At 31.7% G+C, this 16860-nt stretch overlaps 1 protein-coding gene across 1 annotated transcript in view; it reads right to left on the bottom strand.

Annotated features, from left to right (window-relative positions):
* Positions 1-7793: 7793 nt before the first annotated feature.
* LOC133327871 (out at first protein) overlaps positions 7794-16860 on the bottom strand; it is a 33623-nt gene continuing 24556 nt past the window's right edge. Inside the window, exons 2-4 of the mRNA XM_061536408.1 lie at positions 9570-9683; positions 8240-8558; positions 7794-8113 (exon numbers count right to left, since the gene is read on the bottom strand). Of these exons, the coding sequence (XP_061392392.1) occupies positions 7830-8113; positions 8240-8558; positions 9570-9683 (717 nt within the window). The 3' untranslated portion in view covers positions 7794-7829. The remainder of the gene's footprint in view (positions 8114-8239; positions 8559-9569; positions 9684-16860) is intronic.

The raw sequence follows: 16860 nt of genomic DNA, 5'->3' as shown, positions 1-16860 counted from the left end.
TGAAATTGACTTAGAAACATGTTGCTTTATTATTGAAACATTATCAATATTCCAAGATGTTGCACATGTTTATACAACTATGAAAGGTGTTTCTAGTTTTCGCAAAAAACTTTTTTTTTTAAATCGAAAAATATTTTTTCTATTTTTTTTAAAGGAAATTGCCCGCAAAACAAATATTTTAAAATTTTAAATTGATATATTTAATGGAAAAGAACGAGAATTAATCTTTGCAACATGTTGAATGAGACTTGCAACATTTTGAAATTGACTTAATTATTGAAACATAAATATTCCAAGATGTTGTTTTGCAACATGTTTAGTCCACAATGAAACATATTTCAAGGTTCCGCAACATGTTTCGCAACATAGCTAATATTGAGGAACACAATTAAAACCACACGGAAATTTTCTAATAATTCGACATTTTTTAAATTATCGAACCCGGTGGTCTTGGCTCTAGCGGAAACAAGGATTCATACCATAGCAACATGTTGAGGAATTTTGTATTTAATATTGAGATTTTTTATATTTTTGAAAATGTCCCAAAGAAATGTCTTCAAATTACACAATTAAAAAAATTCAATCGATTGCGTTTTCCCTTAAGGAATACTGGCCATTTATTTTCATTAGATGGTGAACAGCTGTTTTTTCTTATTATTGCAATATGTTGATGGGTTTTCAACATCGCAACATGTTTATATACATATTTAAAAATGTTAAGTAAATATTCAATATTTTGTTTCAACATTGCAACAAGTTTATATACATTTGTTGTGTAAATATTAAAAATCAATTACGATATTTCTTTTTTTTTAATACGGACCATTAATTTGCTTGGGTTTTCAACATCGCAACATGTTTATATACATATTTAAAAATGTTAAGTAAATATTCAACATTTTTTTTACTTCGCCAGAGATCCTAAACAAAATTTTTTTTTCAAATTTCCAAGCAAGAATTAGAATATTTTTATTCAAATGATAACGGAACTTGGGTTAACACTTCGGCAACATGTTGAGGACTTTTGTATAAAATATTGAGATTATAATGCCCCAAGAAAATGTATTCAAATTGCAACACTGAAATAATTTCAATCGATTGAGGTTTCTTTTTGGAAAACAGACAATTTGTTGCTTTAGATGAGGATCAGCTGAGGATCATCCTTGCAACATGTTGATGGGTTTTCAACATTGCAATATGTTGATTATACAATTTGGAAAATGTTGAGTAAATATTAAAGATTCTTTTTATATTAAAAATGACTCCAAAATATATATTTTTTTTATTTTCCAGATATGCATTTTTATTTTTGATGGAATCAATGTATTTTTTTCCTATTTGTAGGTATGGGACATCCTCACTATTGCAACATAATGCCAATATGTTTATTTTTAAATACCGATTTTTTTAAAGAAGTACCCTAGAAATTTTATTTAAAAATGCCCACAAAATGTACATATGTAGTGGTAATGGAGGAAATGGAATTTAATTTTATATGACGCAGAATATCCTGAACCTACAGAAAATCCACTCAAGAATTTAGTGAATGCAAAGTGAGAAAACCATACGAAGGAAGGTGGGGGACCCTAGAGAGACTGGTTAGTATTTTCTTATCTCGATTTTATTTTCAACATGAGGTGACAATCTTCGATTATTTAGAGTAGTATTTTATTTTTTTAGTAGAATTCTACCACAAATTTTCATGAGTTGTAATTTTTTCATTTTGAGAGTATCGCTTTCACATTTATAGTCGTAAAAAATAAAATTTTGAATTTTTATTTAAACACACAAAAATTCAAAACTCCCACAATTCCGTGTGGGGAATGTTATCGAATTTATCGAAATATAAACCTAATGATAAATTACTATTAGACTTTTTGGTCTCATTCGAAAAGCAAATGAATATCAGGAGACCTATATTGTTTTGTTAAGGCGTTAAATACCTGGAGAATTGTGAAATAATGTTCAAGAGCATTTCTATAATGGTGATCTAGAAATTATTTGATTCTAAGTCAAGACTCTTTTTAAGTGCAAATTTGTTGATATGCTTGAAACGAATTGCATAGGCTCAGTAGAGAAATTTTGTATTGTTGACAATACAAAAACAAAGAGACTTTGTAATATAAAAGAGAGGAAGCGTAAAGGAAAATAAATGCAATTTTTTCCATTTAGATTTTTCATATGACAAAAAAGCAAGAAATTATATAAAAACCACCTCTGCCGAAACTAAAAACAGCAGAGGTGGGTAAACGAATATTTTGTCATATGGCATTAAAGATAAGGTAGAAATTATGTTTATACTTGCAGAATAAAATTGTTTGGTATAAAGGTGTTTAGTCAAACCGAACGGATTTTCAAAATTTTATATCAGATTTGAGAATGAAAGCATGTTTAAAACTTATTGCATAGGCTCAATAGAGAAAGTTTGTATAACAAAAAACAAAGGACCTATTGCACATATATATAAAGCAATAAAGGTCAGGAAAAACTGCTTTTCAAGCTTTAGTTTGTAAATAATTCAAGTACAATGCGTCACTTAAATATTGCAATAACACAATAGATTAGTTTTGTATCGAGTGCATAAAGCAATTATGCTCTAAATAATGCTATATATTAATATGTGGGAGAGTAATATCGTATGTAGTATTTTAAGACTACACAATTAAAAACGTTTTAGAAATCCGTTAAAGGCCGCAGGAGGAGGTACTAGACAAAATGTACCTCCTCTAAAATTACCAAAGGACTTCTAAGTATTTTTCAAATTTCAACTTATGCAAATAATCATACATATTTAAATTAACTATCTGGTTATAAATGGGATCTGAATGAAAAACGATAATAATGATTATTCAGTTATTATGAGATTGCTTTATTTTGTCACTTGAATATTTTTGGAGTTATAATAATTTGTTGGACGATTCAAATGCGTGGATTTTTCGAAAAATATGTTTGCAAAGATCCATTTTTTAAAAATATGTTTTTAAAGATCGTATATAGGCGTGGATTTTTCATTAAGAAGTGTGGATTCAATGCGTGTCGATTTTGCAAATGAGGCTTAAGTCTAGTTTAGGGGCTCCACTCGGATCGGAACCATACATTTGATTCTGAAATTGGTCTTAAAAAGGACCAGTTTCAGAGCTTTAAAATGATACCCATATTGCCTTTGCGGCATTAGTAAAACTGCCGTTTTAATTAAGATATGCTCCGAACTTTCAAGGCCAATATCTCGGGAAGATATGTATCACTATAATCAGCTCAACGAGGACTATTTACGGTACGGTAAATTTCAAAGCGAACCGAGAGGAGCACCTAAACTAGACTTGTTCCGTAAATGATTATAAAAACAAGACAAATGAGTTCTGGGAAAAAGTTATTTTCTCGGACGAATCGAAATTTAACATTTTTGGGTCGGATGGACGCCCTTGGTGTGGCGGAAAAATGGTTCAATCAAAAGAATACTCGGAAAACAATAAAGCACGGAGAGGGTGGAGTAATGGTATGGGGATGCATGCATCAGCAATTGGTGTTGGCAATTTGGTATTCATTGAGGAAATAATTAATAAAACAGTTTACATGAATATTTTGAAACAAAATTTGAATCAAAGTGCTGAAAACTCAAAATTCGTAATAATTACTACTTCCAACAGGACAATGATCCAAAGCACACTGCTATTGACGTTAAGAATTGAAATATGAAATTTATGGTTACTTTTGATAGTGTCATAAGTAATCATTAGAATAATCTCGAATTGGAATTATCTAAAATTAGACACATCTAGAATTATCTAAAATTAGAATCATCTAGAATAAGTAATAAGTAAACATATGTGGTTGTAACGAAGTACGATTCCCTCAGTTTATGTAAGTACCGTGTAAAGTCCGAGTAAATAATAAAGTCTGCCAACACCCTATAGTATTGGTCTGTATATTTTTGTATATTGTATATTTTTTTTTTTTTTAAATGAATCTACAAACTTCGATTATATAGAGACTGGTAGTACGTTTCATTTCAATTAAATGCAGTTATAATAATATTTTGTGATTTCTAATAATGACAAAAAAATACCGAAAAAAAATCTCCAAAAAAATGGAGTATCGGAAGAAATACAACATTGATTTTTTTGTAATTAACACGTTAGGTTTAGTTATAATAATATATAAAATCTGGCGCACGTCAAAGTATGTTGCACCAATATTTCCAAATAAGAAAAAAAAAACTTCATAGTATTATATTTATCCACCATAGTGTCTGATTCACCTTGTTATCCAAGGTGAATAATGATATTTTCAAATAAATATAAAATTGTTTTGGAAATGTTTTACATAATTCAATTAAACGTCATTATGTTCTATTATCAAAATGTTGCGTAATTTTTGATAACGTCCAAGATAACGCCATTCGGGTTAGATAATTATCAGTTTTCACCAAAAGGAACAAGTTCATGTTTACAGTATTTGGACTACAGTTACGTGTAATCGAATGTTTTTCTATTGTTATAATAAACGTTAGGATATCCTAAATCAACTTTACTATTTTTGTATGGATTATATTTTACTGATTCTGTAGTCAGAGATATATATGTGTTATGTGGGGATAATCACTAAAGCATTACAAATAAAAATCACCTTTTATTTCCGTCACTATTTACAATGTATTCTCAGATAGAACAGGGTGACATAGATTTGACAACTGAGTATCAATTTAATGTTCTTCTGAGACAGCCATTAATCTTTAAAAACCAGTTACCCTGTGTCTACGGCTCATAACCCTGATTACAAGTAATCAGCCTTGAGAAAACTATTAATTTTTTAATATGGACTGGAAGTCTATTAAGCATTCTTCAGTCAATGAAATGTGTAGAATGGGACATTTTTCTCAGGCTCCAAATTAACTATTTAGTCCAATAAAAAAACATAATGGAAGTAAATTCTAAAACTGTGTTCGCAGCATATATAAAAAACCTGCGAACCTATTTTCTTATTAGCGAAAATAACGAATATGTGTTCAATTATTACCTGTTAAGAGTCGTTATAGCAATGGTTTGGTTAGTGGTATTGAAAACAGCGTTATTCCGAAATGTGAATTTTTTACGAAATTTGTTAAACTTTTTTTACATGATTTAGAATATTTAAGTATGACTAAATGAAAATAATATAGGGATTCTTTAATCAAAGATGGAGAGAATATAAAAAAAAATGTTCAGTTTGCAAAAGTGAAATCGCAAAAGGAACCCCTTAAATGGAGGTAAACGTTAAGTGGCTTCTAGGTTAATATTCTTTAGCTAACGATGTACATCAGCCCATCCAATGCTATAATCAGGTTATTTATTTCAAAATAATATCCTTCTCCTATTGAAAAAACCTGTACACAAACATGATATTCAAATGAAATAAATATCATGTTAATCATTGTTTATACAATGAGGTTCTATTTACCATGCTATCGAATAATTAGATGATTCTTTAGCAAAAGATGTTGGATCGTCGATTTATGAACGAACGCGATTAGGGTATAGGGGGAGAGGATATACAGAATAAAAGGGAAATGGTTTTATTTAGTTGCTGAAAAACAATTAACAACTAAAAAGGTGTGAATTCTATGGCAAAGGGGATAGGCCCCCTTTATTTGCCCATTGTGGAATTCATATGCAAATGTCTTTCAAACTTTATTTGTTTCTAACATAAATGATACTTGAGAACAAAAAGATATAGAGATTCTTTAGTCAAAGATGAAGAAGGTAAATGCAATATTCATTAAAGTTAAATTAAGTCTAATTTCTAAAAGAAATTGATTGTTTTAAATATAACGTGAATATTATTTGGCCAGTGAGGCCTTGAAAATATGTTTTTTTCAATAAAATTATTACAAAAAATCCTGAACTTAAATGATACTTTAAAACAAAAACATTTGTAGATTCTTTAGTCAAAGATGGATTTTTTTCTAAATTGAATTGATTAAACAAAACTTACAAATAGATTATTCTCTATCTCTCTCTATCTTATCTAAAAGAAGAGAGGAATTTAATATTAAATAGTTTCAATATATAGAAAAAATATTGAAATATAAGCAGGAATATATACATTATGAGCTGTACCATCTATTCTTGGACATGGACATAGTCAGACGTATCGTATTGCAGCGACTACGTCATGGCTAGGTCATGTTGTGAGAATGGATGATGATGCCCCAGCTCAAAAGGCATATAAAAGCGAGCCTACTGATGGTTCCCGTAGAAGGGGAAGGCCACGAATTAGATGGAAAGACCAAGTAGAAAGCAACATCTTGGAACGTGATCTTTCAAATTCGGCTTATTGAAGAAATTTTCTGTCACAAGCCTTGTTCGCATGTTTTTTATTTGGCTCGACATAATTAACTATTTTAATTCAATAGAAAAATAAATTCATAATTCTCTCTCCATAAAAACGAGAGGAATATAATATATATTTTTTTTCAAATCACTTAAGGATATTGAAAAGATAAGCGATTACATAGACAAATAATCGTTAGCAAAGGATTTCATAAATTAGATTTTTATATAAAGACAAATTAAGGTCCTCCGCCTTAGGGGAAAATTTTGAATTTTTATGTCGTGAGCTGCAATTTAAACCGTTTAAAAATTGAAAACACAAGTACAAATTAAAATAGAAAACTAACGGAGGTAGGCTGATCTTTTTGATGAAATGAATGAGGAGGTTGTGGATACGTCTCAAAAATTAACTCATAAAAGACATGTTAGTAATTGCTGTATCTGGAAAAGCTAAAAGGATATTCGTCCATTGACTGTATCTCAAAAAAACTCAGGATCTTCAGCTAAAGCCTGGCTCTAACCCACAATATTCAATCCCATCAGAAAGCATTCAAAAATTCACTATTAAAGACATTTAAAAGGCTTTTAAAGAGAAAATTCAAATAAGAGCATTTCGCAGGCATTATTAAAATATTTTAGAAAAGGTTGAAATGTTTCAAATTTGGTAGAAAACATAACATTAAAAAAAACATGTTGAAACGTTTTCAAAAAGAAAAGTTTTCAAAAAGAAATGTACTAAAGAATATTTTATAGATAAATCAATTTAAAAAAATGTTTTAATTTTTCTGCAATATTTTGTATGTCTTTTTTAAAAATTAAAAAAAATAAAATAAAAACTCTCGTCTAAAAGTTATTTAAAAAATTGAGAATAGAATAAAAAATGTACATATATATTTACATATGTATGTATGTGTATATACGCTGTTATTAAAAAGCACTTCTATTTTGTATTATGTTACTAACACGCCATATATAAATGGCTAGGGTAACCTAATATAGCAAGTACCCAGAAAACCCTAATCTCAATGGTAAACACAAAAAGGATAGACGAGGATGATGGTAATGTTAGTACATAAAATGTATATAAAAGGAACAAACTTGCATACACTATCGTCCTTTTAAAATTCTAGGGTATACGAATAAAGTTGTTAGGTATGCCATCATCATCATCTTCACCATCCTCCTCATCGTTAACATTATTATCGATACAGACATGTGGTGGTATGTCGGTGCTATTATTAATTCAGCAAATTCTCTATGGTTTCGTTTACTTTGATGATGGTGATATTGATGATAGTAATGAAGTAATTTCATTAGTAATTGTTTCCTTGTTATTGTCTTAAAGAGTTTGTACAAATTTGAGCAATATATGACGACGATACTAGAGGTGGAGGATGAAGAGCGTTGGAAGAACAACATCTGCTGCTCCTCCTCCTTCTGCACTTGGCTTTTCAATAATTCCATTTGTGTTTTCCGTATTCTATTCGTTTGTGTTGGCAACCGAAATTGTTGCAGTTCTCGTCATTCATCCCATAGGCATTGTTGTTTTTGTCTAACATAATACGAGAATAGAGAACATTTACGACATGTCTTAATGCCACAGCGATAATTGGATGCTGCTGCCGCCGCCGAATTATCGCCACCATTTTTACCTTTACAATATTTCAGACCGCAAGGATACCAACCAATACATGTTTCTAGAGTGCATATACAGGGTGCCCACAAGCTACTTACTTCATTGCATCGTGACGATAAAGTATCGGGGAATTTTTCTGTGGCAGCCTCAAGGCTGGATATTGAGGAACCTAATAAAAAAAAACAAATAAAAGAAGACAAAAAATATTAAAAAATAATAATAGGAAAATATATCTACATAACCATTCTATTGGAAATTAATACAAAAAAAATAAATAAAAATTGAAGTATATTACCTGGTAATTCAGACCATGCCTTGAGATCAACATCTCGTACATATGTGGCATCCAAGGCTTCATTGCATAATGTCACTAAATGTCGTGATATAGGCTGTGATCGATTTAAATGTACCCATGATGTCATTGTGAATGTATCTTTGCCTTTATCTTCCTCCGGGGTACGTATTGTACTTGGATTCTTCTGGCGCAGCTTGGCCATTGCATCAGAGGATATAAAATCACCTTTATTGAATTTCGTTACAAAACACATCACCTGATAGAGATTCTGGCCACGTTCCTCTTCGCCCAGGACCAAGGCTTTTAGAATGCGTACCTCCTGGAAATAGAAAATGGTGGAAGGAAATTATAAAAACAATATTTTGGAATCTTATGGAATTTTCAAAAAAATCCATGCTCGTGTTAAAATTTTAATTTTTTAATATAGAATTTTGGACAGTATTTGAAAATATGTATTTGTTAAAGCATATATAAAAAGCAGTAATCACGTTGGATTAAAAAATGCTATACAATCGAAAATATCTTTGAATTAAAAAGATGGACTTCAGTCTACACTTGGTTAATTTTCTTTCCCTTTTTATGCCCATTGCGAAATTCATAACCAAATGTCTTTCAAACATTATTTGTTTCTAAAATAAGCCAGTTTTATAAATTCTTTAGTCAAAAATTAAGAAGGTGTATGCAATACTCAAACCATAAATAAATCGATGAGGTTTTTCAACTATGAAAAATTGTTCTATTATTTTTTGGTACATTGCGGAATTTGTATGCAAAAGTCTTTCAAACTTTATTTGTTTCTAACATAAATGATAATTCAAAACAAATAGATTTGTATATTTGTATTCCAAGTTGACGACGGTGCATGCAATATTCATTATAGGATTTTATACTGACAAAATTGAGGTAATTTTTTTAAGGAATAAACAGTGAAATAAAACCCGCATTAGAAACGATATTATGGGCCGGTGTAATCGGAGAAGCATTTTTTGTTCAAATTGTATTTGTTTCTAAAATAAATTATACTTCTTATTTAAGATGAAACACTAATTCAAGAGAAATTGAACAAGGAATGCAATGGAAGGAATTTCTGTTAAATGAAAATAATTGCATAGAAATTAAGCAAAGAATTTGATGGAGGTGGTTTTGTTGTGGATACATCTCAAAAACTAACTCATAAAAAGGTATAATGTTCAGTTTCTAATCCTGGAAGCCCCCCAAATGGTTTTGGATCCATTCACGGTAGCTCAAATAAAATTTCAGGATACTCAGTAAAGATGTAGCTGCAACTTATGTTGGATAATTTTTAGGAAGAATACCTTTCTTTACTTACATTTCGAAAATCAATAACTTGCGTTATCAGCGTTCCATCGCTCTTTTGAAATTCCAATGTGATCAGATCTTCGCTAACATTCGATGTAATGCTTTCTTGTATAACTTCTCCACCCTGGAAAGAAAAGAAAAAAACACATTAATAATCAAATAATATTAATTAGTAAATTAACGATATTTAATCCTAAATCTCAATTAAATCCTTTCCAAGACCAGAAAAATGCCAACGCACGCTAATCAAAGACATACGCCCGAGTAATCAAATTTTTTGCAAACCAGAAAATTCAATTTTCCAATCGTAAGCTAATTTACTCAATGCCACAGTTCATGTAGCAGAACCGTGCGAAAAAAAATCACCGAACCCAAAAGCATTTTCGTTGCAAGACTATTTCAAACATGCAAAATGCACTTTTCTACAACAACAATAGTAGCAACATTAATTGCAACAGTAAATTGAATATTAGGTTTGCACATTGCATGCCCTATACTTTGTGATTTTTCGCTAATAGTTCATTCAGCCAACCGTACAAATGGCAAAGTTGAAACAAATTTCCGAAACCCACCTCCAATTAGGGAAAGTAAACATGCAAAAACAAGTTTAGTGTTGACAACAATGGGAGGATATCAGGTGGAAACAATTACAAAAATTCCGTAACGTGTCGCCAGTTCGAATTTAAGGAGGAGGAGTGGAAGAATGTTTCCTAAATTTGGACTTGATGTAGAATTGTTGAAAATTTTGTCATGTATGAATTAGGATATTCCCTTCGCTTCAACATTTTGACACTTTGGATGGGAGGTGCCAGAAGGAGTTCAACGATAAGCGTAGTTTGGCTGACACGAGTTCGTAGGAGGTTACCACCATCATCTGCTAACTTCATCAGGATTGCACGAGGAAAATATAGATACTTTCACGAAGGGATGTGTTATCTCAAGCGAGGATAATTACAACCTCTTTTTTCCTCACATGTTTATACCCAGGAAGTGGAACTTCTGAAATGGGATATCAAATAAAATGTATGTACTTTCCCTCTAATTAGAGCATTTAATTTCCCAAATTGTACGTCGCATACAAAACTATTACCTAGACTGTTTACAGCCTTGTTTTTTCGAAGTGATTACATTTGGCTTCATGACAGGGTAGCTGATGTTTTCAAAATAACAAACACCAAGTTTTCATATACTCTTCCCGCTCTTTCTATCTGTCTTCTTTGCACTTAAGTGTCAGGAAGAAGAGGAAAATGAAACTAAATAAGTCAAATTGTATTACCTAATAGAAAATGGGGTACCCCCTACATTGCGAAGTTGCCAAGGTAGTATCAGAAGCGTGTTTTTCATGACAATATAATAGGAAAGCTGTATTCGAGGACAGGACCAACAATATTATACGATATTATGAGGGAATGTGGATTATCGTATGTATGTCGATCAATTTTAGGAGTCGTCGCAATCGAAATGACATTTTTTGTTCAATGTTTATTTGTTTCTAACATAAATGATACTTCTTATTTAAGATGAAACTAATTCAAGAGAAATTAAACAAGGAATCCAATAAAGGAATCAGAAGCGGGGTTTTTTCCTTGCAAGAAAAAACAGTGAGGGGAGCAGCATACGAGGACAGGGGGCCAACCATATGATACCCTACACAACTACCATCTGAACTTAAATTTTTATTGGATCAAAATTCGATTAATCCGCCTGATATTTAGATTACAATTTATAATGAACAGATGGAGAGACGGGCACAAAACTACGAGGATGGTTCGGAAACTTCTTAGGCTATCAATGAAAGAGAATAGTTAGTTTTTCAAAAATATTTTTATTTTATTTTCTATATGAAAGAGTTGTCAGATCGAAACAAAATTTAACATGTGTTCATAACAGAGATGGAAGTTTCCCAAACACTTAACTTTTTTCAGTTTATACCGCGCTAAGCTAAGAAGTTTCCGAAATGCCCTAGATAGATTTGTTAGTCGAGACATGAATATGATTGGCAAACTAAAAGTTGGGTCCAAAACCAATATTTCATGGCGTTACAAGCGCAGGGGAGGCACATGAACCTTACATCGTGGCTATGTGGGATAAAAAGAAACTATTTTGTATATAATTTACAAATTTTTAAACATTTTCTTTTTTAAATATAGAAATTTAAATCCCATTGCATGTTTCAAGTTCAAGGTCAGGACCATGGCCTGCATACTTTAAAAAAAGAAATACAAATATTCAGTTTAACCCTTCACTTTTCTCCTTTAAGTTTTCACTTTCCTTTTTGAGCTAAATTTTTATATTTTGACTTGTCCATCGTCCCTCTTCAGTAGCGAAAAAAATATGGATAAACAATGTGTCCTTCCACCTTCCATTCTTGAGTATTTGATGATGATGTTGAAGGGCGATGAAGAACAAAAAACACACAAGAACTCGAGTCATTTCCACTTCAGACCTGAAGGAAAACAAAAACGTCAGCAATACGAAAAAAATGACTTGCTAAAATGACAGCAGCATACACTTATGATACGCTCAAGTATACTTCTGTTGCTCTGCATGTAAGTATGTATATGTGTTTATTTTTTGCATCACAATTTTGTGAAGCTTGAAGTATATCAGCAGCATCAGCTCTAGCAAGCATCAAGGGCAACATATGGACCAACGACCACCATTTGCTGTCATTTCAAATAATGACTGCTGCATAGCTTAGAAATTGTTTTCTCCATCCACCCCAATGCTCTCCTCCCTTGATTTACTATTTCAAGATCGTATTACAACTTTTTCATTGGCGATTTAGTTCACGGTCATTGAGTATTAAATATATATTTTTTGAAGATGATACACACGAAGGGGGGTTTTTTCATAAACTGTTTTAGGGACCAATTAAAGGCGTTGATAAAAAAAAATACTGCGGAGTCCTAAAATAGGTGTAGATTTTTTAAAAAAAAATTTTGAAGGCCTCTCAAAGGCGCGGATTTTTAAAAGAATATTCTTTGAGGGCCTCTCAAAGGCGTGGATTTTTAAAAGAATATTCTTTGAGGGCCTTTCAAAGGCGTGGATTTTTAAAGGAATATTTTTTGAGGTCCTTCCAAAGGCGTGGATTTTTAAAAGAATATTTTTTGAGGACCTTTCAAAGGCGTGGATTTTTAAAAGAATATTTTTTGAGGACCTTTCAAAGGCGTGGATTTTTAAAGGAATATTTCTTGAGGCTATTTCAAAGGCGAGGATTTTTAAAGGAATATTTCTTGAGGCTATTACAAAGGCGAGGATTTTTAAAGGAATATTTCTTGAGGACATTTCAAAGGCGAGGATTTTTAAATAAGATTTTTAAGGCCATTTCAAAGACGAGAATTTTAAAGGAATATTTTTTGAAGCCATTTCAAAGACGAGAATTTTAAAGGAATATTTTTGAAGCCATTTCAAAGGCGAGGATCTTTAAAGAAGATTTTTAAGGCCATTTCAAAGACGAGAATTTTAAAGGAATATTTTTTAAAGCCATTTCAAAGACGAGAATTTTAAAGGAATGTTTTTTGAAGCCATTTCAAAGGCGAGGATCTTTAAAGAAGATTTTTAAGGCCATTTCAAAGACGAGGATTTTTAAAGAAGATTATTTTTTAGGTCATTTCAAAGGCGAGGATATTTTGAGGCGCGGATTTTTAAAGAAGATTATTTTTGAGGTCCTTTCACAACGAGGCGTGGATTTTTTATGGATATTTTTTTAAGAATCAAAACAAGGCGTGGTTTTATTTTGGGGTTCTATACAAGGCGTTGAATTTTTAAAGAATATATTTTAAGCATCAAAAAAGGAGCATATTTTTTAAGGAATATTTTTACGGGGTTCTATGCCAGGCGTTTGATTTTTTAAAGAATATTTTTTGGGGCTCTATACAAATTTTTCGAATTATCCAAACTAGGTGTGGATTTTTTGAAAATATTTTTCAAGGATCCAAACAAAGCATGGATTTTTCCACAGATTTTTAAAAGAAAAAATGTCAAGGACTTTTAAAATGCGAGATTTTTTTAAAGGACCAACATTAATATGGATTTTTTGTAAAGAATTATTTTCAAATAACCAAAATTGGCATCTAATTTTTAAATTGGCATCTAATTTAAAATGCGGACCCAACAACCCAAGGATATTATAAGACTTCTTTAAAGCCCCAACAAAAGGGCTTGATCAAAACAATATAAAGACGTAGATTAAAAAAAATATATAAAAAATAAAAATTTTTTCAAGGCGAGGATTTGTTAAAGAATATTTTTTATTATTTTATTTTTTTATTCTGACAAATACAAGGACAATTCAAAGGTATGTCCTTCTTTAGGGGTTTTACATGCTTTAATTGAAATGTGTAAGTGTTTTTTTTCTTATTTTTCTAAAAAGGAAAAATATTTGCTTTTTCTTCTTTGTTCATTTCGCTTCTTTCAATTGTTTTTAATGACCGCTTTTTTGTTTGTTATTCGCGTTTTTTCTCCGCATAAGGATATACATATACTTTTTAATGGTCCGCAGGACAAGGACATTTTCCACATGTACAAAATTGTTTAGCTTCCTTTTTTTCTTCGACGTGGAAATTTTGCAGATGCTATGCATTTGTGGTCGCCATCGTCGTCGTGTTGTTGTTGTTGTTGTTGCCTTTTTGTGGCGTTCCACTTTTTTGGTAGCCACACATTACTGCTGTTTGATTTGATGCATATCTGCAGTCACCTTGCCCCGGGGCCAACACAAACCAAAAAAAAATGTTTTTTTTTTGTGTGTGTGTGGTTTTTGTACGCGTTTGCAGATATTTGGGGTATTTATAGAATATTTTTTTTAGAAAAAAATAACGGAACACGGATTTAAATTTTATTTGGATTAAAAAATTCATGCTTAGCACGCATATAACTTTACCTCAAATTTTTCAGAATTTTGGGGTTTAATTGGAATACTTTTTAATCGAATTTGGGAGTTGGGTCACGGTTTTCAACCAAAATGGTTGTACTTTAATATTTTGAATCATTGGGTAGGATAAACCAAATATTATTTATATTGAGCGGATTTTTCAGGGTAGGTCCCATATACTGTATATCCCAATATATGAGGCCTATTTTATATCCCAAATTTGGCAATTATGCCGATTTTGGTTACATTTTTTAAACAAATTGTCTGTAATTTAATATTTTAGGTTCTCATTGGGTGTCAAATATTCCTACCACACAAAATGATTCGATCGATTTTTATACTCCCACGATGAAGGCTATAAAAAGTTCGGTCCGTCTGAACTTAACAATATTTTTACTTGTTTTTGTGTTCAATTTGAAGATTTGCGAATTTTTTTCCTGTTTAATTAATCTGTCACAAATATTTTGCGACCCATTTTAGTGTACATATTTAGCATGTTCCCTAGCTCTCGATTGGAATTTGTCTGTAAATTCAGGTAAATTTGCATGTTAGCAGCTATTCCCTCTTTTTTTCTAATCCATTTAATACCCCAACTTTGTTTACTTTACTTTAGCTTCTTTTGTGTTCATGTCGTGTCGTGTCATTTAGTTTTTGTTATATTTTTCGATTGGATTAATACCAAAGTAAAACAAAATGACACAAGGTTCTTTTTCTGGTGACCGGGTGGCACCAGGTCAACAGAATAGTTCGTGTTAGTATAGACCTCTAATGGTGTTAAAATATTAAACAAACAACAAAACATTTTGTTGGCGCTTATCGAAGATTAGGAAAAGCAAACAAAAGAGGCAAAGAGCTTCAGGAAAACAGGGCAACGAAAACATGTGGAACATGTAAACTGCTGGAGTATAACAATTAATTAATCACAAATTTTGGGACATTAGAGGAATTAGTTTGTTTAACAACATACCCTTACACAAACACGGGCGCCCTCAAGCGGAGGGAGGAGGAGGTTTGTTTAAATATTTCGTTTTTATACCCTCCACCATAGTATGGAGGGTATATTAATTTTGTTTTTCCGTTTGTAACGCATCGAAATAATCATTCCCGACCCTATAAAGTATATTTATTCTTGATCAGCGTAAAATTTTAAGACTATTTAAGAATGTCCGTCTGTCTGTCTAGCGTCTAAACGAATTGAGATAGATCGTTAAAATTGTGCATAGAGTCGTCTTTTGTCTGCAGGCAGGTAAAGTTCGAAGATGGGCTATATCGGTCCACGTTTAGGCATAGCTCCCATATAAGGATACCCCCCAAATTTTTGGTATTTTGAGGTTCTTGAGCGCGTTTTTCAACCGAATTCGCAGAAATCTGGTACTTTGAGTTCATATTGGGTAGCAAATCTCCGCACTAAAAATTATAAATATGGGTCAATTTTTTCAAATAGCTCCCATATAAGGGTGCCTCCCAATTTCCGGTAATTTGAGGTTCTTGAGCGCGTTTTTCAACCGAATTCGCTGACATTTGGTACATTTGGTTCTTATTGGATGCCAAATATCTAAACTAAATTTTATAAATATCGGTCCAATTTGTCTGGTAGCCCCCATATAACCGTACCTCCAATTTTATGTTTTTTGGGGGTTTTTATCGCATTTTTCCACCGAATTGGCTGGTATTTAGTACTTTGAGTTCTTATTGGGTAGCAAATCTCTCCACTAAAAATTATAAATATAGGTACATTTTTTCTGATAGCCCCCATATAAGGGTACCCCCAATTTTCGGTATTTTGAGGTTCTTGAGCGCGTTTTTCAACCCAATTCGATGTAATTTGGTATTTTGTAGTCGTATGTGGTAACAAACCTCCCTACGAAAAATTATTAATATTTACCCCTTTTAGGGGAAGTCCCCATATAATCCCCTTTTTTACATTAAAATATTTAGCTGATTTGTTGCGTGTGTTGGAGTTATCCCCATATAGCTGTATTCCACCATAGTATGGGGGATATTCTGTAGACGAAATTTTCAGTTCCTACCCTACATAGTATGGAATTTTAAAACGATTTAGTCGATTTAGCCATATATGGTAATCCTTTTCTATCGGAGGATATCGACATAAAAAATAGAACGTGAGGTTTGAAAATGAAATATATCGACCCGCATTTAGGCCCAAGTCCTATATAAAACATCCCACCAATTTAATATTTTGCGAGATGGACGGTATTGGGATTTGTCCTCTAAATTGGAGTATTTTCAGTATTTTATACACATATTTCATCCTACCATGCGTTAATAATCTATGTCAACATTTTGGGGTTTTGAGATTTTAGGGAAAATACCATTGAAATTGCTGAAATTTCTATTTTGTTTACAAAAATCGATTGGTATAATTGTCGTTATATGTATGGTCCCTATATTTTCATTCCAAAAATTT

This window comes from Musca vetustissima, unplaced genomic scaffold, assembly GCF_032173495.1.
Source record: "Musca vetustissima isolate MV318-11 ecotype Yass unplaced genomic scaffold, APGP_CSIRO_Mvet_v1 utg8515, whole genome shotgun sequence".
Taxonomy (NCBI): Eukaryota; Metazoa; Arthropoda; class Insecta; order Diptera; family Muscidae; genus Musca; species Musca vetustissima.
The sequence above is the reverse complement of the archived record's forward strand: the minus strand, read 5'-3'. Positions and strand labels throughout refer to the sequence as shown.